This window comes from Danio rerio, chromosome 19, assembly GCF_052040795.2.
Source record: "Danio rerio strain M-AB ecotype USA chromosome 19, GRCz13ab, whole genome shotgun sequence".
In the NCBI taxonomy this organism is placed as follows: domain Eukaryota; kingdom Metazoa; phylum Chordata; class Actinopteri; order Cypriniformes; family Danionidae; genus Danio; species Danio rerio.
This window is the reverse complement of record NC_141039.2, coordinates 8158015-8185272: the sequence shown is the minus strand read 5'-3', so window position 1 is coordinate 8185272 and position 27258 is coordinate 8158015. Positions and strand designations below refer to the sequence as shown.

At 32.6% G+C, this 27258-nt stretch overlaps 1 protein-coding gene and 2 long non-coding RNA genes across 5 annotated transcripts in view; 2 read left to right on the top strand and 1 right to left on the bottom strand.

Annotated features, from left to right (window-relative positions):
• mhc1uba (major histocompatibility complex class I UBA) overlaps positions 1–25098 on the bottom strand; it is a 28241-nt gene extending 3143 nt beyond the window's left edge. The window contains exons 1-3 of the mRNA NM_131471.2: positions 24975–25098; positions 23738–23998; positions 364–639 (exon numbers count right to left, since the gene is read on the bottom strand). Of these exons, the coding sequence (NP_571546.2) occupies positions 364–639; positions 23738–23998; positions 24975–25029 (592 nt within the window). The 5' untranslated portion in view covers positions 25030–25098. The remainder of the gene's footprint in view (positions 1–363; positions 640–23737; positions 23999–24974) is intronic.
• Positions 7793–10464, top strand: LOC137488466 (uncharacterized). Of its 3 annotated transcripts, none has more exons than XR_015516461.1 (6): positions 7793–7837; positions 8399–8471; positions 9427–9560; positions 9685–9842; positions 9958–10053; positions 10225–10464. It is a non-coding gene; the product is annotated as an uncharacterized LOC137488466 (long non-coding RNA). The 3 variants fall into 3 exon arrangements; XR_015516462.1 differs by having other exon boundaries at positions 8399–8509; XR_015516460.1 differs by lacking the exon at positions 8399–8471.
• LOC137488467 (uncharacterized) lies at positions 14446–16457 on the top strand. The gene is made up of 4 exons (XR_015945316.1): positions 14446–14490; positions 15957–16014; positions 16104–16197; positions 16321–16457. It is a non-coding gene; the product is annotated as an uncharacterized LOC137488467 (long non-coding RNA).
• Positions 25099–27258: the final 2160 nt, after the last annotated feature.

Sequence of the window (27258 nt, the reverse complement as noted above, 5' to 3'; positions counted from 1 at the left end):
CATTCAATTTGCTAATCTGCTGTGTTATTGTGTGGTAATATATACTGCAGAGGAATTTTCACTTTAGTTCTAACTAGTAGCTGTTTTTTTGATGTAGACTTAGATCAGATGATGTACTGTATAGAAAATAGCATGAACAGAAATAAGTTGTTTTATAACATATAAAAATTTTTTTTGGGTAAAAGACTACATAGTGTTTTCATATTAATATCATTAACAAGAAAATTAATACTGCAGGAAGAAATTAAAGATGCATATTTTCAAAACCTTAAAGAAACTTTTTAGTTTCCAGCTTAAAAGGTAGATAATGTTATGATGAGTGCTTACTATCTAGTGGTCAATAAAAGCGAATAATATTCATACCTTTTCTCTCCAAAGTGTCCTTCCCATAGCCCACATACTTCTGCACCCACTCAATGCATTCATTCTCCAGATATCCTTTCCAGTAATTTGCCTCTGCTCCAGTGGAATCCCATTTAACCTTGGTAGTCATAGCTTGAGAATTAGCAGCAGTCCAGGTGAGCGTTTTTTTATCCAAACTGATGAAGTCCTCTCCATCATAGCCAATCTGCCAATGTACTTGTTTGTTGCCATCATCATCCATCTCACAGCCGTACATGAACTGGAAGGTGTGAACACCTGAGCAAAGACAAACAACAAGACATAATATACCACACTCTCGATTTCAAATTTCTTTTAATATAAATTCTTACTGTATTATATTTTCAAAAATAAATATTGATATCCAAAATTATTGATCCTAAATCATGTTTCTTTGTTCAGGTGTTTGAGTCTCATCTAAATTAAAAATTTCTTAAATCTAAATTTTCTTTCTTACTTAAATTTCACATTTAACAGACAGTGTGTGCTGTTCTCGGTGTTTGACTTGCTTTATGTTGTTATGTATGCGTTTCTTTGGATAAATGTGTCTGCTAAATAAATAAATGTAAATCTTGTGTCCTTGTAGTATTAAAATAACATATAAACATCATTAAAGTTCAAAAGTTCTATTTCTGTAATAAATCAATATTTTGACGATCATTTTCAGTGATTCAGTGATTTCTTTTTTTTAAAATCAATATATGTTTCATCTTTGATGATAATAAAGAAACTCAATGTCATCTAACAGGATGCCCCGTAACATGTTTTTAGCTCATCTGAATCTCTGTTTCAAACAAAAAATGATTTTCAGCAGAAAAAGCTCTGAATGCTTTCTGCTATTGAGTTCAGTTTGTTGTGTTTTGATGAAACAGAAACTGTGCTGAACTTTAAGTCAAATAAATGATTTTCAGCTCAGCTATGAGTTTATGAGAAGAATTTATTATGAAATTACTCAAAAACACAAAAAAACAGGATTTCTTCTGCGACGTCTTTGATGGATGAACTGAACAGTAACACATGCAAACAAACACGGTCGGGCTTAATAAAATATCTCGACTCATAACAGCATTCTGTAAGTGTGCAAGTGTGAAAGTCGCTGTTTTTTCCAGAGTGCTGAAATGCGGCCATATATGCCGTCACATGCCTGAACGCTCCACCCAATAGTCATCATCTCATTCAAATTACCAATTAACACCAGGCAAGCATCTGGCAATCATGTTTAACTGATTTAAATATGCAAATGAAACGACTCTGATTAGCCAGTTGGATAAAACTGTAACAGAAGAAAAGATCCTGTATTATAGTTTCATAAATGTGCTTCAAAACTGCTGTAAAATTAGTTTATAAAGAATAATTTGAGTAAAACTAAGGAGATGAATATAATGAATAATGAATTAAACTAAACTTTTTTGAAGGCTTTGAAGCACTTGATGGACATCAAACAAGAGGATGCTGGAAGATTTTAGTATATCATTGATAATAAATTGAAAAAACTGCTTTAAATGTAAAACATATATTTAATAAAAAGCAAAGTCAAGATTATTTCATATTAAGAAGTTTCAACACTTTCTTGTAAGTCTGTATTTTAGAGATGCTTTAATTCTTTTGCTGTCTTTTGAGTTTGGTTAAGTGAGATGTGCGTTTTAACATTAAATATTATTATTATTATTATTATTATTAGTGTATTATTATTATTATTGACTATACCCAGGTATTAATGAAAAAATTCTCTCTCTCTCGCACTCTCTCTTTCTATCTTGTCTCACCTATTGGTAATTAAAAGAGCTGGGCCATGTAGCAGAAGAGAACAAAGAGAGACCGTGCCAAACACTAGTTGGTTAAGGCAGCTCTCACTTGGTTCTCCTGCCCCAGACTAGCTTTTGTGCTAAATAATATTATGAAACTTGTTGTAATGTAAAAAATCTTATTGTTAGAGAACAATACAGTGAAAATTTTACTTTAAATTCCCTTTGTTATTTCTACTTTATATTTTTGGTTTTGTTTTTAACTTTTTGAAGCAGTACGGAGATGGATGCCACTTTTTGTTTGATACATTTATTTTTCTCCTGTTTCTGATAGAGAGGAAGCAAGGTAAGATTCATTTTTATTTTTATTTTATTTATTTTGAGAGTTTAGAAAGTTGCTTCCTCAATCAGTTAGATCTTTTGTTTGTTGTTTTGGCATTATCCCCTCCTGAGTATTTCTGAAAACTACCATTACCATTGGTCATTTAATATTTGTTCACACATGTGATTTGTGTGATGTTGAATGTGTTTGTTTTGCTGCTTGTGTTTTTATATGTATTGTGAGGATGTTGAGCATAATTAATTCAGTGGTGAAAGTAAAGACAGATTGACATTATTTGTGGATAATAGAGTCAGAGTCTGTATAGTCTGTGCTGATAGTCTATTGGTCAGTGCAGAGATTATTGAGCCAATGAGATTCAAGCGTCCCAAGTTCGAGTCCCGGTGAAGCAGTCATTTCTGTTCCCTTCTGGTATTCCAGTTCCCCCTCAACGAAGCGTGTCTGCTAGACACAACCCCAACACAACTGGGAGTACTGAAGGCGAAAATGGACAATAATTTCATGTCTTGCAATGCCAAAGTAGTGTAATACAATTAATCTAACACTCCTATTAAGTATTTTCTGTGGTTCTTGTTTGTATTCTTAGCTTTTTCTAATCTCTGAGTTTATACACCCTAGTTTAATATTGCGCTTAGGTCTACAGTTATGTGAGTCCTTTTCATTTTCAAGTTCGGAAAAATATGAATAAACAATTGTGGAACTTCCAGGAGACTTTAGATGTCTAAATATCACGTTTAACAACTATAGTGAGACACGATCCAGAGGAATATCTCAGACGAGCTCAGAGCAGCACATGGTAGTGTGTGGCGTTGTGTGTGTGTCGCTGTGTCTGTTTGTGTGTTTGGTCACGTGATGTGGGTTTTCAGCAGATGGAGAGCTGTTCAGAAATGCTAGGTAAAACATAGTGTGGATAATTTTTGTTCTAAAATGCCATTTTAACACTAAGACATATTAGTGTAAACAGGGCCTAAGTGTGTATTTTTCGCGAGTGGGTTTGTGACGGGGTTGGGGCAGAGGATCGGCAATGCCAGCTCAGCATCGTGTTGTCTTTTGGTCATCGGTGATGGACGATGGCATCGTCTATCGGACCAACCCTAGTGTACACAAATGACAAAAGTGTATTCCTATTTCACAAATATGGCGATGGAGACAGGCGAATGGGGAACTTTTTTTATTATTGTTTTCCCACATTAAATATTATAGTAATTTATAGTAATATATATTTTTTAAACCATAAAGTACTGGTAATTTGTGGTAGTTGCAATAAATATAGTAATACAAACAAACTAACTAATTGAATAAGTGTTTTAGCTAATTATATTTCTTTACATAATTTGAGTACCAAAACTGCATAGATGTTAAAAAATGATTGTTACGATATAATAATGAAACAATGACTGAAATGGGAACCCTTAAACTGTTCGGAGTCTAATGAATGGCAATCGTAGCATAGATGGTCTCGATCGCCAAATTTGTGGATTTCAGTAGTAGGTGGCGATACCGCTACTAAGGAGTTAGTTGTTAAACAAAAAGAAAAAAACGTTGTTAAACGTATATGGTATGTAAAATAGCCTTTATATACATTTATCATTCAGCCATTGGAAGCACAAATAAAGTCTACATGTGTGTTCAAATAGTAAATTAGCTACAGTTTTATATATATGTTGATATTTGGCTATATTAGCCATATAGCGATCGATGAATGGCTCCTGTACTAGTAGGAGGGGCTTTATTTACCATATAGCGGTTGATGATTTACACGATTTACAGAAAGACATCACAGCTATAACCTTTATAACTTCATAATTTGTACATTTATTTATAAGATATATTTCTGTTTATCTAGAATGTTCTTTTGAATATTTTGCTTTTAAAAATGAATATTTTAGATCCTTAAGCCTCAAATACATTTTATAAATACAGTTTGGTACTAGAAGGTAGAAATGAAATCAAAAATACTTAATTGAGCATCACAATTTGTAAAACTGTAATAAAATCAACATTTTTGGAGATCATATTCAGTGTTTTTATTAGTGTCCAGCACTACAATCAGCAATGTAATTGTAGATGAACCACGAAGAGAATTGAATGAGATTTATCAAATGAGAATTAAACAGAAATCAATTATTATTGAAGATTGTGCCATTAAATAAAACATTTCAGCTTCTGCCATCAAAAAGTTGTTTAAGGAAACCTGGAGTCAGGATAAATGTGTGTTTCTCTTCCAACACTGGGGTTTGAGTGTGAGTAAAGGCTGAATTGTGTTGTTTTTAATGTGATTTGTGTGATGTTGAATGTGTTTGTGTTACTGCTTGTGTTTTTATGTGACGTGTGTGAGGATGTTGAGTGTGATTAATTCTGTGCTGAAAATACAGACAGATTGACATTATTTGTGGATAATAAAGAGAGTCAGAGTCTGTACAGTCTGTGCTGATAGTCTATTGGTCAGTGCAGATATTATTAAGCCAACGAGATTCAGGCGTGCCTAGTTCGAGTCCCGGATCGTGGAGTGTTCCTGATCCTGTATATCCTCTCTCTCTCTCTCTCTAATATCACTTCCTGTCTAGCTACTGTCCTGTCAATAAAGGGCAAACAAAATTTAAACAAAAAACAATTCAATATAAAGCAGCTGCATGCAGAATGAGACACAAAACAGCTGGAAAATACCTTTAAGTCTGCATGAACCAGAAGCTGCGAACGTATTCATTTATTTTTTTCATATTATGACACAGTTCATAGAGAAACGAAAAATAAAAGGAGACAACAGTGGGTGTGGCTTGTTTCTTCTACTGAGACCTGATTGGATGTAGTAAAGTAGGCATTTCATTCAGAAGGGAGAGTTATTACATCCTAACACACTCCTTCTCCTCCTTGCCATTTAAGTTTGTTGTCATCATAGCGCCTTTAAAACTGACAGCTGGAGGGGCGTGGTTAAGTATGTTAGCCACGCCCAATACCTCAGACCCACATAATCTGAGAATTGAACTGAAAACAAACAGGAAGTGCATGTTCAGATTTCAATTAAAGATTACAAGGGCAAACTGTAATTTTTGTTCCCAATGACCTGCACAGATGAATCGTTCACAAAACTAACAATGTGAGCTAAAAAAATCAATATGCTTAGCTTTGATTTCATTCGTACATTATCATTAAAGAACAGACTATACAGAACATAAGAGAAGCTGAATACGCGGATGCTTTTCCTGCACGTCTGTGTAAGTCTCCAACAGATTGTTTTATGTATGTATTTATTCATTTTTAGAATTTATCCCATTTTCCTATTTTTTTCCTCAGTCTTTCAAGCAGATCTCAATTTATTTAACTTCTTTTATTTATTCTTTTTGTTCAGTCATTTAACTCAGATGTGTTTTTCTATTTTGTTTTCTCCCATTTTTATGATCACTTCATTTATAAATTCATTCCCATAATAAGTCATGAAGTCTCCAATAAAGCACAGAAGCTTTCATTATAATCACACCCGATACAGACATCTGCTATACGGCAATATATGCAAATGAGACACAATTAAATTTCACATTTATAAATATAAGTCATACACTCAACATATATTTCAAGTTCATGTAAAAATAACGGCCGTTTACATACTTTCTTTTTCAACCATTGGAATTACAAATCCAGGCCATGTGTGTGTGTGTGTGTGTGTTAATATATTAGCTACAGTTTTATAAATATGTTCATAAGTGGCCATATATATATCATATTTCTGTATGGGACTGCACTTCTGCTGATCGTCGTCATATCTTCATCTTCTCATGATGCTCGTAGGGCTTTAATGATTCCTCCGGAGCGCTCGTAGATGTGATGATGTTTGAGCGCTACTTCAGTTCCTGTATTTTTGGGGAACAGACGCTAACATTAAGATCATTTTGAGCATCTACTTTGGCTTATGATGCTTTTGGGAAACGCAGCGCTGAGCGAACGGTGTAATCTGACTCACTGATAAACGACTCTTTTGAATCACTCTGAATCATGAGTTTGACTGAATCACTCGCTGACTGAATCGGTCGGAGCTGTTGTTGGTTTTTTACACTGGATGTCGTGATTTTCATCGTCTCCATTATAACTGATCTAAAAACCGTCCGTTTACATGCTTTCTTTCTAAACTGTTGGAATTACAAATACAGGATGTGTGTGTTTATTGTAATGACCTGGCTCACAGCACTATAGCCAGGTGCATCATGGGAAATGGTTAAGAGTTATTTTATGTGTTATGTTAGTTAAACACATGGGTTGTCTTGTTATAAACGTTATGTGTGTTTATGTTTGAGTTGGCTTCTGTGTTTTAAGCCCAATGTGTCCTTGGTTTAATAAATATTGGCCATCATCATCAATGAGAATGGTGTGTAAAGGAAGCACCCCAGGGGTACGGTCCTGTTAAGGGATGTTCATGTATTGAGCTCAGAATGAAAAAGGCTAACTGACAGAGCTGTTTCCTGCTAGATTGCTGACAACAGAGACGCTCAGAGTCGTGCGGTGTATGGGACATCAGTGTTCTTCTTGCTGACACACTAGAGAATGTAAAGCGCACCATGAATGCTAGTACCCTGCTAACCGTTTTAGATTAATTTAACAGTTTAGCTAGGTTATATCAGCTCCAGTTGCCCACATACAGCAATCATTTCAATATGTTCAAATATATTAGCTACAGTTTTATAAATATGTTCATAAGTGGCCATATATATATCATATTTCTGTATGGGACTGCACTTCTGCTGATCGTCCTCATATCTTCATCTTCTCATGATGCTCGTAGGGCTTTAATGATTCCTCCGGAGCGCTCGTAGATGTGATGATGTTTGAGCGCTACTTCAGTTAGTGTATTTTTGGGGAACAGACGCTAACATTAAGATCATTTTGAGCATCTACTTTGGCTTATGATGCTTTTGGGAAACGCAGTGCTGAGCGATCGATCGGTGTAAACGACTCTTTTGAATCACTCTGAATCAGGGGTTTGACTGAATCACTCGCTGGCTGAATCAGTCAGAGCTGTTGTTGGTTTTTTACGCTGGATGTCGTGATTTTCATCGTCTCCACACTGTAAACCCTAATGCTGTAACTAATTAATTGAATTGAGTACTATTAACTTAAATCATTAAAATTCGTTTATCTTAATTAACCTTGATGAGTATTTAGAACTTTTTCTTATTTTTGAGTTTGAAAAAATGTAATCTTTCAAGTAAGGTGAACAATTCTGCTGGGTTTAATTTATACAAAATGTCTCTTTAAAGTTTCATTAACTCAAAATCTGTCAGCCCAGTGATTTTGCGTCTGACGTCATCCAGGTTCACGTACGTGCTCATGCTTCATTCGTTTTTTTCAAGATGGCGGATCGGCCTCGCTTCACACTACAGTAAGTAAAATATTTACAAATCCAAGAAATATTAAATGTATGTTTTAATTAATATAATCACAGTAACAGTTCAATGTAATGTAGAGTTAATCCGGGTGCGTTTACATGTCGTACATTACAGAAAACATGTTTAGCCTCACTTGTTGCTAACTAACGTTAACATTGCTGTTTAAAAAGTTAGAATCAGTGCAACGTTAGCGTTAGTTGTTACGTGTTAACTCTGAATTTTAACAGAGTGTGATAAAGACAAAAATATTTGAAATCGGCAGATTACATTTTTCAAAAAAATTTAAATCTTGGCGCGAGAATGCCATTTCTCAGCCTGTGCTGAAGTTGTCATGGAGACGTGCGCTCTCACAACCGCATGTCATGGCGCTGCGCTGAACTCCATCCAGTGTGTGAATGTGGTATTATCTTCGCGATCTGTAGGCACTTCGGAAACGAAAGGCGCAAGAAACATAACGTTAATCATAACTCAAATGATCTCCGCCTAAACACTTAACGGTATTTTCTGATGACGCGCAAAAACGTAGTCTCAAAACTTAACTCTGTCACACGCAGCTTGTTGCTTGCTGATCCATGTATGAGGATAGCCTGACGGAGAACATTTAAGCTGCGCTCCTCACCTAAGCAGGTACAGAGCAGAGCTTCAATTTACACTACCACATTGAGGTAAAGTTGGTTTTATATTCATACATTCATTTAGTAACAACTTGTGACTCGCTCCATAAATTGTTTACCATGGTACTTTGTCTATTCGTTCTGAAATCACATGCAAGTATGACATGAAAACAATATTACACTAAATGCACTATTTTTTTTGACTGAACAATGTTGTACTTTGAAAGTCATTGGCTGCTAATATGATTTCACCATTAAGAATATGCAAAAATTACCTTTCTGAAATTATATTATTAAGGAGAAAGTCTGAATGTGTAAATATAAAACTAACTTTACCTCAATCACCAGCACTGATCAACACTTAATATTTCCTCGCGCTTAAGACGACATCTCTGCATATCAATGATTACCTGATTAATGCGATCAGTTAAATGAGTTTAAATGTCATTTAGGTCAAATGTATTTTAAAGGTATGATAAAAGTTTTTTTTTTTAATCTATTTTTTAAAATGTTTACTCTGGAGAGAATATAAACAGCCTAAAAAACAAAGTATGCATATCTATAACACATTAATACAAAATTATGTTATTAAATAAAATAACAACAAAACAAAATATTCAAGACGTGGTAAACAAGACATAGTTTTCTGATGTGCAAATTTTGTAGCTTAAAATATATTTATATCTTAAAAATATAAATATTTTAGTCTATATATTTTTACATCATTAGACAATAAGGTAAGTTTTGTTATTTCTAGCTTTTAAAATCAGGCCTTAAATTTCTTTGTCGTCCTATTCAGTTTTAGAAATTTCAATACTGTTTAAATTAAATCTGTGTTCATCAAATCAAAGCAACTAACATGATAATCAGCTCTATTGCTAACCGTTTTGGAGGTTAACGTTAGATATCATGCAATTGTACTACTTCCACTCTCAGCTAAATGACACTGTGACTTTGTGTACTTACAGAATTGAAGGTCGGGTGTTGCTGACTACAGATAGGAACTACAAGGAAAGTGAAACTTCAGCTAGACCTTGAGTTCAGTTTACAACATGAAGATCCTGCTTTCAACATCTGATCAACACCTGATTTTTTATCTGAGGTAAAAAATAGATAAGTAAATGAAACATAATAATAATATTAATAAATTTTTTTCTAGAATTGTATATTTTGTGGTGTGGGTTTGTTTTATGAAATTCTCTCTTGTTTCTTTTTGCTGTTTGCAGAGTACCAACATGTTACAAATGAGAATTTTCCCCACAAATTCTTTGCACAACTGGACCACCACCTATTTCATTTGATGACAATTTCAAGGCAAACAGCATCCAAAACTGGCAAGACAGCAGATACCCTGGCTAATCTTTTAAAGGCTTATGATGAGCAGGTATGTTTGGGGTCACGTGTTAAAGTATACATTAAAATATAATTTGAATTTTTTTTTTTTTTTTTTTAATTGATTTAAAATCATTTATTCATCATTTATTATACTTGATTTCCAGGAACTGCATGATGTAAGTTCATGACGGACTACTCTTATCAGAGGTCTTTTGGTCTTGCTGCGTGAGCGTGACTTAAGATTCTTTAGGAACACCCTGGTAAGACTTCATTCATTCTTTTCACAATTAGGCATGTTTAATAAAAAGATGAAAGTTTTGAAAACTTTTACTTAACATATTTGTAATCACGGATAGTTGATGAATCATATAATATTGGCTCAGTCATTTTGATACTGTCCTTACATTAATATCCTTGAATTATATTTTTAGATTGATAATCCTGCTGACTGAAGATGCTTTATTGGCCCTGCATTCACTGAGGGTCTCTGTTGTCCTGAAGAATGAATTGGACACCACCCACAGCACACTTCCAGACCTTTCTTGTCTTGTATGGATTAATGTATGTTCTTCACATAATATATAGTAAAGGACTTTGAACTTGTGCAAAAAGTTTTGCTTGGCATGGATGATGGAAAATAAAAAGTCTCGTAGCATGGAAACCTTAAAGAATGAGTTGATTGTTTTTTTTTTTTACTTAATAAAGACTGTCTCTGGGGTAGTAACTTCAAAACATTTATTTACCTTTAATTCGTAAGGGTGCATTTTATTATATATAGGGATAGTTTGTCCAAATGTAAAATTCTGTCATTTACTAACTCTTCACTTGTCCCAAACCTGCTTGAATTTCTTGCTTCTGTTGAACACAAAAGTTAAGTAAAGCTGACAACCTGTAACCACTGACTTTCTAATAGGAAAACAAATACTGTGGAAATCGGTGGTTACAGGTCTCAGCTTTTTTGGTCAAAAATAACCTTTTAAGTGTTCAACAGAAGAAAGAAACTTAAACAGGTTTGGAATAAGTAAATGACAGAATCATAGTTCAACCAAGACTGAATATATATATATATATATATATATATATATATATATATATATATATATATATATATATATATATATATATATATATATATATATGCTCTCCGTCAAACAGAAATTGGGGGAAAAAATAAATGGGGGCGAATAATTCTGACTTCAACGATATATATATATATATATATATATATATATATATATATATATATATATATATATATACAGTTTCTGTGTAGTTTACACTAAACGAGTCACTTCACAGAATGTGCACTTATTATTTTTTTAACGAATGCCTTATTTTATTTGTGAAACTGACGATGGAGAAGTTAATTTTAAAAAATGCTATCAAAATGTATGAGCTGGTTGATTTAAGTATTTAAAGTTGAAAGAAATTAAAGCAATTAAGTTAATTGGTATTAAAATGTATGAGCTGGGTGACTAAGTATTTAAAGTTTGGAAAAATTAAAACAATTAAGTTAATTGGTATTAAAATGTATGAGCTGGGTGACTTAAGTATTTAAAGTTTGGAAAAATTAAAACAATTAAGTTAATTGGTATTAAAATGTATGAGCTGGGTGACTTAAGTATTTAAAGTTTGGAAAAATTAAAACAATTAAGTTAATTGCAATTAAAACGTATAAGCTGAGTAACTTGGGTATTTTAAGTTAGGTGAAGTGTCTTGCATGAGTACAACAAACTCAAAACTTAATGTTTCTGTTTACTTAAAATAGATAATTACATAACTTAAAAAATTTGACGTAACTGATTACCTCAAATTTTTTGAGTTTTGTCAACTTATTCGGGATTACAGTGCATTATAACTGATCTGTGAACTGTTAGTGTGTCGTGTGTATTTGAGGCTTGTGTGTTTAAATCAGGGATGTGTTTGGCTGGTTTTAAACGACACACATTATGATGATCGTTCTGTTATAATTAGTTGTACTTTGATTCAGATAGAGATGTTGCAGTGCGGTGTGCTTTCATATCAAGCAAAACATGTTTTATAGTGTTGTTGTTTAGTATATAGTCATACAGTAAATATATGCATGCTTTTTATTATAAAATGATCACTTTAAATATTTGTTAAAATATATATGTTTAAAATATAATTACATAAATATACCTGCTACAAAAACACATGTTTTGCAGCTTTTGTTGGATTTATTTTTAAATATACGTTTGAAAAATATGTTTTAGAGGACTTAAAAGTATATAACTATTATTTAAAATAAATGATCATGCAACATTTGAAAGAAAGGATGAGTTTGATCTCTAAAACGTCTAAAGCAGAAAACACACATACCTTTTTTACATTTTAATAATTAGTTCATTTAAATAAATAAAACATATTTACACGTTTTTTAACTATTGGAACTACAAATACGTACATATGTTCAAATATATGAGATATAATTATATATTCACATAAACACGGACATATATGAGCACATATGTAAGATTGTAGCTAATATATATTTGAACTTACATTCATATTCGTAATTTTAATAGTTAAACACATATTTTTGGATGTTTGGACACAGGACATTTTATATTTAAGTGAAATTTTTAAAGATCATATTCAGAGTTTTTATTATTTCTGTAATAAATTAATATTTTTAAAGATTATATTTAGTGTTTTTATTATGTCAGTAAAATTTTATATTTTTAAAGATTATATTCAGTGTTTTTATTATTTCAGTAATAAATTAACATTTTAAGATCATATTCAGAGTTTTTATTATTTCAGTAATAAATTAATATTTTTAAGATCATATTCAGAGTTTTTATTATTTCAGTAATCAATTAATATTTTTAAAGATTATATTTAGTGTTTTTATTATGTCAGTAATAATTTTATATTTTTAAAGATTATATTCAGTGTTTTTATTATTTCAGCAATAAATTAACATTTTAAGATCATATTCAGAGTTTTTATTATTTCAGTAATAAATTAATATTTTTAAAGATTATATTTAGTGTTTTTATTATTTCAGTAATAAATTAATATTTTTAAGATCATATTCAGAGTTTTTATTATTTCAGTAATAAATTAACATTTTTAAAGATTATATTCAGAGTTTTTATTATTTCAGTAATTATTTTACATTTTTAAAGATCATATTCAGAGTATTTATTATTTCAGTAATAAATTTATATTTTTAAAGATCATATTCAGTGTTTTTATTATTTCAGTAATAATTTTATATTTTTAAAGATCATGTTCAGTGTTTTTATTATTTCTGTGTTAAACAGTTTGAAGCTTGTGATATACATCAAATAGAGGATGTTGGAAGATTTCAATATTTTATTGATGATAAATTGGGATTTGCTGCAAATGTAGAATATATTCAATAAAAACCAAAGCAGAGATTATTTCTTATTAGGATGTTTCAAGTCAATGTATTTTAGAGATGATTTATAGGAATTTAGTTAGGAGTTTTGTGTGTTTTAAAAGCAGGAAAACCACAAAGAGAATTAAATGAGATTTAATAGATAATAAATAAACAAAATCAAATCATAATTGAAGATTTGTTCGCATTAGGGCTGCACGATATTGAAAAAAATCTAACATTGCAATATATTTTTATTCTGCGATGTATATTGAGATATGAATACAAGAGGAGTTGAATAACTACTTGGAAATAATCCTAATTTTAGATTGGTTTGGATGATTCTGTAGGGGAGTCTATAACATGTAATAAACAATCTACAAGCATAGATAAATACAATAAACAAAAAGGTACAAATTAAATAAACAGTGTTATACTGTTTTCCTGAGGAGTCGAACTGTATTCAGGTATACAGTAATTGAATAATCAAGTGCAAATTAATACTGCATAGTCTTTATTTTATAAACAATTCAAAAAAATGAACCGTTAATTTGTTACAAAAGGTAACAAGTTACAAACGGTTACATTTCTTTGCTTTTAAAATCCTCACACAGTCACAGGCCTCAAGAAACACTTGCAAAATGATCAGTTATAATCCAGACTCAACATTGCGTATGCTCGCGATGTGACTATTGCAAATGACAACATTGCAATATCTATGCTGAAACGATATATTGTGCAGCCCTAATTCCCGTAAATAAAACATTTTTGTTTCTCACATTTAAAAGACGTTTCAGGAAACCTGGAGTCAGGATAAATGTGTGTTCAATGTGATTTGTGCTGATATGAAAAGCTGGGATTTGAGTAAAGAGTGAATTGTGTTGTTTTTTAATGTGATTTGTGTTATGTTGAATGTGTTTGTGTTCCTGCTTGTGTTTTTATGTGAAGTGTGTGAGGATGTTGAGTGTGATTAGTTCTGTGTTGAGAATAAAGACAGATTGACATTATTTGTGCACTGTAAACCCTAATGCTGTAACTAATTAATTGAATTGAGTTCTATTAACTTAAATCATTAAAATTTGTTTATCTTAATTAACCTTGATGAGTATTTAGAACTTTTTCTTATTTTTGAGTTTGAAAAAATGTAATCTTTCAAGTAAGGTGAACAATTCTGCTGGGTTTAATTTATACAAAATGTCTCTTTAAAGTTTCATTAACTCAAAATCTGTCAGCCCAGTGATTTTGCGTCTGACGTCATCCAGGTTCACGTACGTGCTCATGCTTCATTCGTTTTTTTCAAGATGGCGGATCGGCCTCGCTTCACACTACAGTAAGTAAAATATTTACAAATCCAAGAAATATTAAATGTATGTTTTAATTAATATAATCACAGTAACAGTTCAATGTAATGTAGAGTTAATCAGGGTGCGTTTACATGTCGTACATTACAGAAAACATGTTTAGCCTCACTTGTTGCTAACTAACGTTAACATTACTGTTTAAAAAGTTAGAATCAGTGCAACGTTAGCGTTAGTTGTAATGTGTTAACTCTGAGTTTTAACAGAGTGTGATAAAGACAAAAATATTTGAAATCGGCAGATTACATTTTTCAAAAAAATTTAAATCTTGGCGCGAGTATGCCTTTTCTCAGCCTGTGCTGAAGTTGTCATGGAGACGCGCGCTCTCACAACCGCATGTCATGGCGCTGCGCTGAACTCCATCCAGTATGTGAATGTGGTATTATCTTCGCGATCTGTAGGCACTTCGGAAACGAAAGGCGCAAGAAACGTAACGTTAATCATAACTCAAATGATCTCCGCCTAAACACTAAACTGTATTTTCTGATGACGCGCAAAAACGTAGTCTCAAAACTTAACTCTGTCACACGCAGCTTGTTGCTTGCTGATCCATGTATGAGGACTCGCTCCATAAATTGTTTACCATGGTACTTTGTCTATTCGTTCTGAAATCACATGCAAGTATGACATGAAAACAATATTACACTAAATGCACTAATTTTTTTTGACTGAACAATGTTGTACTTTGAAAGTCATTGGCTGCTAATATGATTTCACCATTAAGAATATGCAAAAATTACCTTTCTGAAATTATATTATTAAGGAGAAAGTCTGAATGTGTAAATATAACACTAACTTTACCTCAATCACCAGCACTGATCAACACTTAATATTTCCTCGCGCTTAAGACGACATCTCTGCATATCAATGATTACCTGATTAATGCGATCAGTTAAATGAGTTTAAATGTCATTTAGGTCAAATATATTTTAAAGGTATGATAAAAGTTTTTTTTTTTTTTTTAATCTATTTTTTAAAATGTTTACTCTGGAGAGAATATAAACAGCCTAAAAAACAAAGTATGCATATCTATAACACATTCATACAAAATTATGTTATTAAATAAAATAATAACAAAACAAAATATTCAAGACTTGGTAAACAACACATAGTTTTCTGATGTGCAAATTTTGTAGCGTAAAATATATTTATATCTTAAAAATATAAATATTTTAGTCTATATATTTTTACATCATTAGACAATAAGGTAAGTTTTGTTATTTCTAGCTTTTAAAATCAGGCCTTAAATTTCTTTGTCGTCCTATTCAGTTTTAGAAATTTCAATACTGTTTAAATTAAATCTGTGTTTATCGAATCAAAGCAACTAACATGATAATCAGCTCTATTGCTAACCGTTTTTGAGGTTAACGTTAGACATCATGCAATTGTACTACTTCCACACTCAGCTAAATGACACTGTGACTTTGTGTACATACAGAATTGAAGGTCAGGTGTTGCTGACTACAGATAGGTTCTTAAATGGAGGCATGTGAAAGGTGGGTAAAATATTTATTTTGTACTACTATGCCTGGCATATCCAGATAAAATAAATATTACAGTGTATTTATCAATGATATTTTTGCAGCAAGGAAAGTGAAACTTCAACTAGACCTTGAGTTTAGTTTACAACATGAAGATCCTGCTTTCAACATCTGATCAACACCTGATTTTCATCTGAGGTAAAAAATAAATAAGTTAATGAAACATAATAATAATATTAATACATTTTTCTAAAAATTTTATATTTTGTGGTGTGGGTTTGTTTTATGAAATTCTCTCTTGTTTCTTTTTGCTGTTTGCAGAGTACCAACATGTTACAAATGAGAATTTTCCCCACAAATTCTTTGCACAACTGGACCACCACCTATTTCATTTGATGACAATTTTAAGGCAAACAGCATCCAAAACTGGCAAGACAGCAGATACCCTGGCTAATCTTTTAAAGGTTTATGATGAGCAGGTATGTTTGGGGTCACGTGTTAAAGTATACATTAAAATATAATTTGAATTTTTTTTTTTTTTTTTTTGGTCAAAAATAACCTTTTAAGTGTTCAACAGAAGAAAGAAACTCAAACAGGTTTGGAATAAGTAAATGACAGAATCATAGTTCAACCAAGACTGAATATATATATATATATATATATATATATATATATATATATATATATATATATATATATATATATATATAAAACTGCTCTCCGTTAAACAGAAATTGGGGGAAAAAATAAAGGGGGGCGAATGATTCTGACTTCAACGATATGTACAGTTTCTGTGTAGTTTACACTAAACGAGTCACTTCACAGAATGTGCACTTATTATTTTTTTAACGAATGCCTTAAGACTAAGTTTTACACTTATTAATGTATTATTAAATTTTATCAAACTTATAGTTGTTTTTTCTTGAGGCTCTTATGTCTGATATCATATTTACATTGTGGGTAATTTTTATTATTTCAGAATAGTGTTCATTTTCAATCTCTTTATGTCTAATAGTTTTTATCATTTTAAGACATTTGTAATTGCATAGGAGACAAATTTGTAAGTACTGTTGGACATTTTTTCTTTAAAAATAAATGTCTAAAATGGTATTTTCTGTGTGTTTCAAATTACAGATTTATTTTCACAGATTTATGGGGTTTAAAGATTAAAATAATGGCTAATTTTATTTGTGAAACTGACGATGGAGAAGTTAATTTTAAAAAATGCTATCAAAATGTATGAGCTGGGTGACTAAGTATGTAAAGGTGAGATAAATAATTAAAAATAAGTTAATTGCTATTAAAATGTATGAGCTGGGTGATTTAAGTATTTAAAGTTGAAAGAAATTAAAGCAATTAAGTTAATTGGTATTAGGCTTGGGCGGTATTACGGTATTATGGTATACCGCGGGATCTAAAAATAGCAACGGTGTCAGTTTCAATACCGTTATACCATCATAAAATATGAAATATCCTTTATTTAATGCCTACAAAAACCTATGTGTGGTTGTCATCACGGGACAGTGTGGAGGAGAGAGAGAAAGAAGGGGGAGAGGGAGGGAGAGAAGGGGGAGAGGGAGGGGGAGAGGAGACGTGACTAGTCGCGCTTCAAAGTGTCCTGCAGTTTGGCAGTTTCGACTGAACAGAAGGGAGACGTGGTTAATATGAACGAGAGGCCTGCATTAGAGCTAAAGATCTTTGCCCGAACCCGGCGAGACCCGAAAAAATCCAAATCCCTGCATTAAAATCCATCCCTGCAAAGGTAAAACAAATGATGACGTAGTAGTAAAAAAAGAGAATTTTGACGGCGGTCAAGTCAGTCACTAGCTCATAAGGAACGGTTATTCCAGCCGCAGGTATGTCGCGGTCGCTCATACACTGCGTATTACGGTAGAGCCCTAAACCGCAAGCTGACAGGTAAAAAGTAGAGGCCATTCGCTAAAGTGAAACTGTTGTCATGGAAAATTAAATGCATGTTCCTGACTGGTAGAAGATGAACAAAAAATCAGCCGGATCAGAACTCTGCATCTCGGCCTGTAGCAGTAGCAGTGAAACGGTGTTCAGCTGCTGGACCCCGTGAGCGCAAAACTGCGCTAAAGCCAGTGGATTTAATAATGTTCCTCCACAAACACACGTAGCCTAATCTTGGTGAGTAAAGGGTTTTTCAATTATAAATAAATATTAATGAAACCATATAATCATAATGTAGACAGAGTATACAGACTAATGGTGGCATTATTCTTTTATTATTCAGCTTCACCGCCGCCTTAATGCCAGATTGTGAAGAGAAGTGGAGAAACACATCTTGCAGAGCCTTTATCTTAATTTCGTTATCGCCAAAATACCCGTCATCATTTAGAGTTTATTTTAATTTGATTTGTTAAGCAAGATTACTTTTCATTGGTGTGTAGGCTAATTTAAAGGCTAAGTGCATGTAACTAGACCTATAGAGTGCTGCGATGTTACGATGTTACAGCTGTAGGACTTATTTTATTTCTTTGTTTCAACTTTCAAGTGGCCTATAGTCTACGCTTGTTACGAATAAATGATGTTAAAACATATAAATGACTCATTCTTGAAAAAAATGCATTAGAGCTGTGTGCATGAGCACATTTTAATGTAGGCTGTGAACGGGTTTGGGCAGTATAAAGCTGTCAATCAAACTGTACCTGTCGGACTCGGGACCTATCGGGTATAATTTTTATTGCCCGATTACTGCTCTGCATTCCCGCTGCAGTACCGCGGGAGCCGGCCAGATTTCTTACGGTGTGGGAGTAAATTTCTGAATAAATCGCGGGAGAGGTGTGTGTGTGTGTGTGTGTGTGTATGTGTATGTGTAAAAGGGAGAGAGAGAGAGAGGTGCTGTGCGTCGCTTTGCGCTCTCTCTCTCTCTCTCTCTCTCTGACCGCGAGCCTAAGGTCGCATAGAATGTATTCAGTTTCTGAATGGTTTAGGCTTAAGCCAACAGTTTGGTGACGCTGTCTGAGCCTTACGTCATAATTTTTTTTTTATTACGCCGGTAATACCGGATACCGGGGTAAAATATGGAGGCGGTTTGACGGTATCAAAATTTGGATACCGCCCAAGCCTAATTGGTATTAAAATGTATGAGCTGGGTGACTAAGTATTTAAAGTTTGGAAAAATTAAAACAATTAAGTTAACTGCAATTAAAACGTATAAGCTGAGTAACTTGGGTATTTTAAGTTAGGTGAAGTGTCTTGCATGAGTACAACAAACTCAAAACTTAATGTTTCTGTTTACTTAAAATAGATAATTACATAACTTAAAAAATTTGACGTAACTGATTACCTCAAATTTTTAGAGTTTTGTCAACTTATTCGGGATTACAGTGTGGATAATGAAGAGAGTCAGAGTCTGTACAGTCTGTGCTGATAGTCTATTGGTCAGTGCAGATATTATTAAGCCAATGAGATTCAGGAGTCCCGAGTTCGAGTCCCAGTTTGTGCAGTTTTCCTCATAGATATATACACTAAAGGCATAACGTTCATAGGTCAAATATATTTTTTTTATGAATTTATGTTACAAAATTATGTTATCAACAAGTAACCTTATTGATCTTATTACAGTCATTTACTGCTTTAGCATAAGGTAAAGTGGCATCAACTTGCAGTAAATACTAAGCTTAAATCTGCATGAAGCGGAAACTGCGACTGTTTTTATTTATTCGTATTGTGATGCAGCTCCTAGAGAAACTAAATATTAAATGAGAAAACAGTGGGCGTGGCTTGTTGTTTCTACTGCGAGCTGATTGGATGTAGTAAAGCAGACATTTCATTACAAAAGACTGAGAAAAGGGTTTGGGTGGAGTTATTACAACCTAACAGATGTTTCCTCCACACAATTTCTGTTTGTTGTCAAAGCTGATCGCTGCAGAGGCGTGGTTAAGTAAGTTAGCCACGCCCAATACTTCTGTGAGAATTTAACTGAAAACAAACAGGAAGTGCATTTTCAGATTTCAATTTTAGATTACAACCGTGAACTATTTTTCATAACGACATGCACAGATGAACTGTTCACCACTAAAACTAGCAATGTGAGCTAACTATAGCAACACGGTTTCATTTCATGTTAACTTGAAGCTAGTTTTGTTGAAGAAAACCAGCTAAATAGTAAATGAAATACGACAACAAGACGCTGGTGCCAGAATTAATTATAATTATTGTCGACTAAGTGAACGTTCATTTTTGAAGTAACTTAATAAGCATGGCTAATGACATAACAGTGCTTGCTTCTCAATGTGCATACTTTCCGCCCTAAATGATTGAATATAATAAATGTATATACTATTGAGAACAGAAAGGTGGATAGTATGCACATCAAGATGTAGGTTTATCGATGGCTCACATGAATCGTTCATAACAGAGATTCAGTCACAAACGAATCGACACAAACGACCTCCCTCAATTAGGAGTGAAAGTTGGGCTGTTTCAGGACTGATAAATTCAAGGATAATATATTCGCCTGCACATAAATACACACTTTTTGTCGGCAATGGCCGTGAAAATTATGATTTTCGTAATTGAAACAAATATCTGCACCACCGAGAAAACTCCTGGTGCTCTTGATTAGGGCTGCACAATTTATCGTTTGAGCATCAATATCTGGTAATCACAATACCATGATACCGTGAAACCGTGATATTTTTATCCAAGGTTATAATACCATCAGAATCTTATACCGGCCCATGCCTAGTCATGATAAGGAATTTTGTTGTGTGATATATTGTCACAGATCTTGTTGTGATCAGCGATATTTTGTTGTCATTCTGAGATGATTTGTTGACACTGACTATATAAAGATTATATAACAGAAAAATAATGCTGATAGCCATAAACACTTTAAAACACACACCATTCTCAAGGTTATTTAGATTCTATCATTTGATGTTAAAAATATAAATGTCCTATTATATATATACTTTTAAATGTCCTATTAGGTAAATCCCCAATTATAAACTTTGACACAGACAAATGTCATTGTAAAGGGCTTTAACATTATTTGTGAATTTGTAAATAAATACTGCAACACTACAAGTTATTAAGTTCATCTCTAAGTATTGCACGATAGGTCAATATGTCAAACATATTGGGCAATTAACGTTTGTTTGGGTTAGTTATATATTCAAAAAGAATGATCACTTTAGCGATGACGATGCTCCATTTAAATGGCACAGGATTGTGTAAGGCTACATGACACAGCGTTTGTTTTTTATTTCCATCAGAAGTCATTTTTAAATAATCAGTCCAGGAGGTGGCGCTGATCAACAGCAGTGTTAGTTCAAAACGTTAAAAGCTCGTGAAACAGATTAAACTATCATTTCAAAGCTGTCCAAACGTGACTATTTATACATATAAAGCTGCCGACCGGAAGTTCAAGGCATCCTCCTTACACCTGAACACAAAGCATAACAGGTAATTTTGCGTTTTATGAAAAAGGTCTATATATCTATGAGCAGGGTTCATACACATTTTTAATACTAAATATCTTTTCCAGAAGTTTTTCAGGACTTTCAAGTAAATGTAAATGACCTAATGTTTCATGTAATGTCTATGTATACCTAGTAAATCATAAGAAAAACAATGCACCTTCATCTTCAGCATATCATAAAACATGCGACTATATACATAGTTTAAATGAATCTTTATATCTATGTTTAGATAATGGTCAGACAGCACTAATAATGTGAGAGTTTGTGTTTGGCCATGGACAGAAAAGAAGTAAAGACAACTGAACCATATTTAAGTAAACAGATTTTTGTTAAACTGATTTCCATGACTTTTCCAAAACTTTGTGGGTTAATCTTTAAAAATAAAAGGTTTATATAAGCAGCTGACTCTGCAGACTGAGACACAAAACAGCTGGAAAAACCCTTAAATATAAAGAACAGGTTGTAAATAAGAAGAGCTGAATGCACGGACGGCTTTTCTGCATGTCTGTGTAAGTCTTTGACAGATTGTTTTATTTATTTATACATTTGTAGAATTTTCCGCAATTTTTTCCCAGCCTTTCAAGCATATTTAACTTTATTCAAATGATTTTTGATTCATTTCTTTGTTGTTTAACTTAGATGTGTATTTTTATTTTTCTGTTCCTTTGTTTTCTGCCCTTTTGTATTATTTTATATATAAATTCATCAAGTAAATGAGTATTAGAGCGTACAATAAAGCACAGAAGTGCTTATAATGAAGCACTTTCATTATAATCACAGTCCATATAGAAATATGAGATATGGAATAAATGCAAATGACAGAAATGACACAAGTTCATGTTTAGATTTCACATATTTAAAATACATATATAAGTCATATATGCAGCGTATATCACAAAAATGACCGCTTACGTACTTTTTACAACTATTGGAATAACAAATAGGCTACATACAGTTGAAGTTAAAATGGTTGAAGTCTAAGTGGTTAGCCCTCCTGTGAATTTTTTTTTCTTTTTCAAATATTTCCCAAATGATGTTTTAACAAATTCAGTAATTTTTCACATTATTTCCTGTAATATTTTTTCTTCTGGAGAAAGTCTTATTTGTTTTTATTTTATTATTATTTTTTTAAACTCTTTTAAGGTCGATTTTATTAACCCTCTTAAGCAATATTTGTTTCGATTGTCTATAGAACAAAACACCGTTATACAATGAATTGTTGCTTAATTAGCCTAGTTAAGCCTTTAAATTGCACTTTTAACTGAATAGTAGTATCTTGAAAATTATCTATAATATATTAGGAATAAGTTATTAAAACCATTGTGTTTATAAATGTTGAAAATGTTTTCTTTCCGTTAAACAGAATTTTTGAAAAAGAATATCCAGATGGGCTAATAATTCTGACTTCAACTGTATATACTACGTTCAAATATATTGGCTACAGTTTTACAAATATGTTCATATATAGTCATATATCAAATTTCTCTGCTCTGCGCTTGAATAAGACATTTGCACTGTAATCTTCAGACTGCCTTCATTTCTTCATCTTCTTATGATGCTTGTAGGACTTTAATCGTTTCTCCAGATCACTTGTATTTGTAATTCATTTTTAATCATAAAAATATATTAGATTATTATATTAATCTATATGTTATTATTATAGTGAACGGTTAATCAGATGAGAAGTGGAATCTGCTGCTCGGATGTACAATAATTCCATTCAGTGTTTAATTATCTTCTGTCTATAGCAGTTTTTTTTTAACCCATGTCTACAATGGGCACGACTGGACAGAGAAATTCACACTGGCTGACAAAATGACAAATAAAAATCGTGACATCTACTTGATCTAATTAAGACTGAAAGGGCGTCTGGAGAATGAAAGGGGACTAAAGACCATCAATAACATATTAGATCAGCAACTTCCATTAAAAGTGAAAACTAAAGATCTTGAGGAAACATCTCTTTCTCAATCTTTGTTTCAGTCTCGTTCAGGTCATGTATTCTTGTTACAATAGACTTGAGTTAATAGTGTAATGGGTCTTTTACAACTGTGATCACATTTTAATGCTATCTTTATTCCTTGGCTAGTGGGGGACATCTTGGTTATTTATGTCTTTAGCCTAACTTTAGCATGTGACTTTTATCTTATTTGTTTAAAATGTCTATTTTTTAAATGTGCTTGATAGAAAAAAAAAGATCTGACTATTTTTTTAACATGTAGCACACAATATTTTTAAATGTTATTTACTGGTGTTTTACTATTATTTGTTACCTATTAATTTTTTACCTTGTGTTTGGTTGAAGCGCTCCATCACAACTTTAATGTTGTTCTTGAATACTTCAGGATAGCCCAGTAGAATGTTAGTTTGTTGCTCATCATATTCTTTCCCGAGATTATCTTCCATCCACTGGAATTGGCTCTTAAAGCGGTTGGTCTTGCTGTCGAAGTACCCCATCAACTGATCATCTATGAGATTCAGTGCCACAAACTCTGGAAACTCAGTCAACCCAGTTGTTCCAGTGTAATAGGCTTTCCAGCTGTGGGTTGCTGAAACAATAAGGAATTTTTTTAAGCTTATCATGGTGAACCTTATAACATACAAATAACAAAATACACTAAAAAACAGTTTTAGCAAATATTTATATGTTGAAATATATATGCTTCTGTTAAAGCAGTCAACATATTTTGACTTGGTCATATTTTTATAAGAAAGCCAAATACTTAGTGCACCAAGTATATTCTAATTATAGATAAATGTTAAAAATCATACAGGCTACAAATTATATTATTTATCCATACACATTTTATGTAACTGGTTTGTGAAATAATGTAGTCCTACAGTCAGAATATTAGTCGGTTATACACTGTAGTGATATAAATTATATAGATAATAATTCAGTCATAATCAGTAGTCTGATAGTAATATATATATATATATATATATATATATATATATATATATATATATATATATACATTTATGATAAATATATGAAAATATATAACTTATTTGAAATGAGAAAAAAATAAATGTCAATGAATAGTAAAAATTACGGTTAGCCTTTGTTTTACTGCCATCTAATGGGTATAACATGAATTGCATAACATCGTTTCTGATAAACTGACATGTAACCGAATGCACACAGTAGTACAATACAGAACAGCACATAAGTACCCTTTGTTCCCCTTCTAAAATAAATATTTTTTTAATAGTCAACCTGTTAAGTTCTGCAAAACCAGTCTGCCAGTAACCTTGTTAACCTTTTTATTGTTGTTGTTTATTTATCCAACATTGTTGTTAAATTTCAATGCCGTCAATGCTTTTTAGCAACCAAAAGAACGACTAGCCTATGGTTCCCAATTAATTAAAATCAACATTAAAGTTTACACTTTCATTGGTAGGCATAATTAATTTCGCATATGTATATTAACGCCCATATTTACTGACTTTTGCGATTTTCTTACATACTTTATAAATTCTCAATTTCAAACATCCACATTAAAAAGAGACAGCCAGACTCACCACCACTAGCATACTGTAGACAGACGACTAGCAGCAGACCTATTAGCGACTGCATTTTTTCTGTTTTTTACGAGATTCAGAAGAACTACTTCTCTGCTTTACAAATCCCCAAGTGCGATTGTCCTCTTTCCAGATCAGACAGAGAAATATGAACCGCCAACCCCGCCTTCAATCCGGCGGACAAGTAAATACTGGCCAGTAAAAATCCAGAGCTGATGCAACGTCAGAAATTACCAGGGTAATCGTCTAAACCCAGTTTGACTACGAAAGTGAAAGAATTGTTACCTAAATACGCTGTCTGTTTTAGAATTGTTTTTAGTCTTTGTTTTGCCTTTTTATTCAGTCCTTTGATTTTAACATCTTTAATTGGATTGAATTTCAATTGGTTAACAGTGTTGGTTATAATATAAAACGCAAATCACCATCAAATCAGCTTTTACTTTATTTTACTCCAAAACCACTGTATGTGCATTTCAGTTATTGTCAGCTTTTTCTTATGTAAACTCTACGTTTCATTTACACCACCAGCCCAGTAATACCTATTCAAACTTCACAGTAGACAACTGACAAAAAAGCAGCATTTCATCGTCTATAGACCTATACTGTAAATCAGCATCTCGTGCATATTAGTATAATATATTATTTACATGCTGTAGCCTATCAATTGCTTATTTGTTTTTCACCCCTACATGGACAACTGTAAAATCTAAGAAAAACTATTAAATTTGTTCCTTCGATGGCAAATTTATCTATGTTGTCTGTAATACACAAACAATGAATTTCTTAATACAAGTGATTTATCTAAAAATACTTATTTCTTCTGTTGAACACCCAAGAAGATATATATATATATATGGAAACTAGTAGCCATTTTCTTAGTATCTGTTTTTTCCATTAGTTAGGTTTTCAGCTTTCTTTAAAATATCTTCTTGGGTGTTGAACAGAAAAAAAGGAAACTCATAAAGGATTGGAAACACTTGAGGGTGAGTAAACAGAGATTATATTTTATTTTTGGTTGAACAACCCCTTTAAATTAAAATGAAATGAATTAGTTTTATTTTCTTAGTTTTGGTCTGTAGAGTACAGAGGATAATAAAATAAATGAATTTAATAACATTAAATGACAAAGTAGCGACACGGTTGCGCAGTACTGTCGCCTCACAGCATGAAGGTCGCTGGTTTGTGCCTCGGCTTAGTCAGTTGGTGTTTCTGTGTGGAGTTTGCATGTTCTCACTGCGTTTGCGTGGGTTTCCTCCGGGCACCCTGGTTTCCCCCACAGTCCAAAGACATGGTAAATTGTCAGTAGTGTATGAGTGTGAATAAGTGTGTATGGATGTTTCCCAGTGATGGGTTGCAGCTGAAAGGGCATCCGCTGCGTAAAACATGTGCTGGATAAGTTGGCGGTTCATTGCGCTGTGGCGACCCCGGATTAATAAAGGGACTAAGCTAACAAGAAAATAAATGAATGAATAAATGACAAAGTTACTGCACAAAATAATCCCAGTTTTTTCATTCTCAGCGCTCTTGTAAAACACAGATAAATAAACAGACATTTTATCTGCAAATGATGCAGATCAATGATGCATTTTACAAATGGAAATGGTGCAGATGCAAATGATGCATTTTATTGCAAATGATGCGAATCAGGTAAAATTCTGGATTTATTTATTGAGAAAACCTATCTATGTTTCTTTTTTCACTAATTTAGTTTACACTACCAATTAAGGTTTTCACACCACCTAAAAAATAACGATATTCAAATAATTAAATAAAACATCACTGACTATACAGGCTTGGGCACTGTTACCCACGGGAGAAACAATAAGAGAGATGGTATTTCCCTGTGTCCTGAACTGCACTTTAATCACGTGATATTATGACAAAAAGCCTCCTGCTTGATATTCATTCGCATTTAAACTATTGTTGGTTCAGAGCGCCACCCAGTGGAAACCACCACCCGAAAAAATTAAATAGGCCCCCTACTCCACCATGTGTTGGAGAAATTGCATTTAGAAGCCTAGCTATTCTAGTTGTTACTAGATTTTTAAATGATGTTACATCTGAAAGAATTCACACGAGAGCTGTTTCAATCAAAATGCTATATATATATATGTATGTATGTGTGTGTATATATATATATATATATATATATATATATATATATATGTGTGTGTGTGTGTGTGTGTGTGTGTGTGTGTGTGTGTGTGTATATATATATATATATATATCAACACTAAAACCCTCCTAGTATCAGTAGTTAATGCGCATGCGCAAGACGCATAGC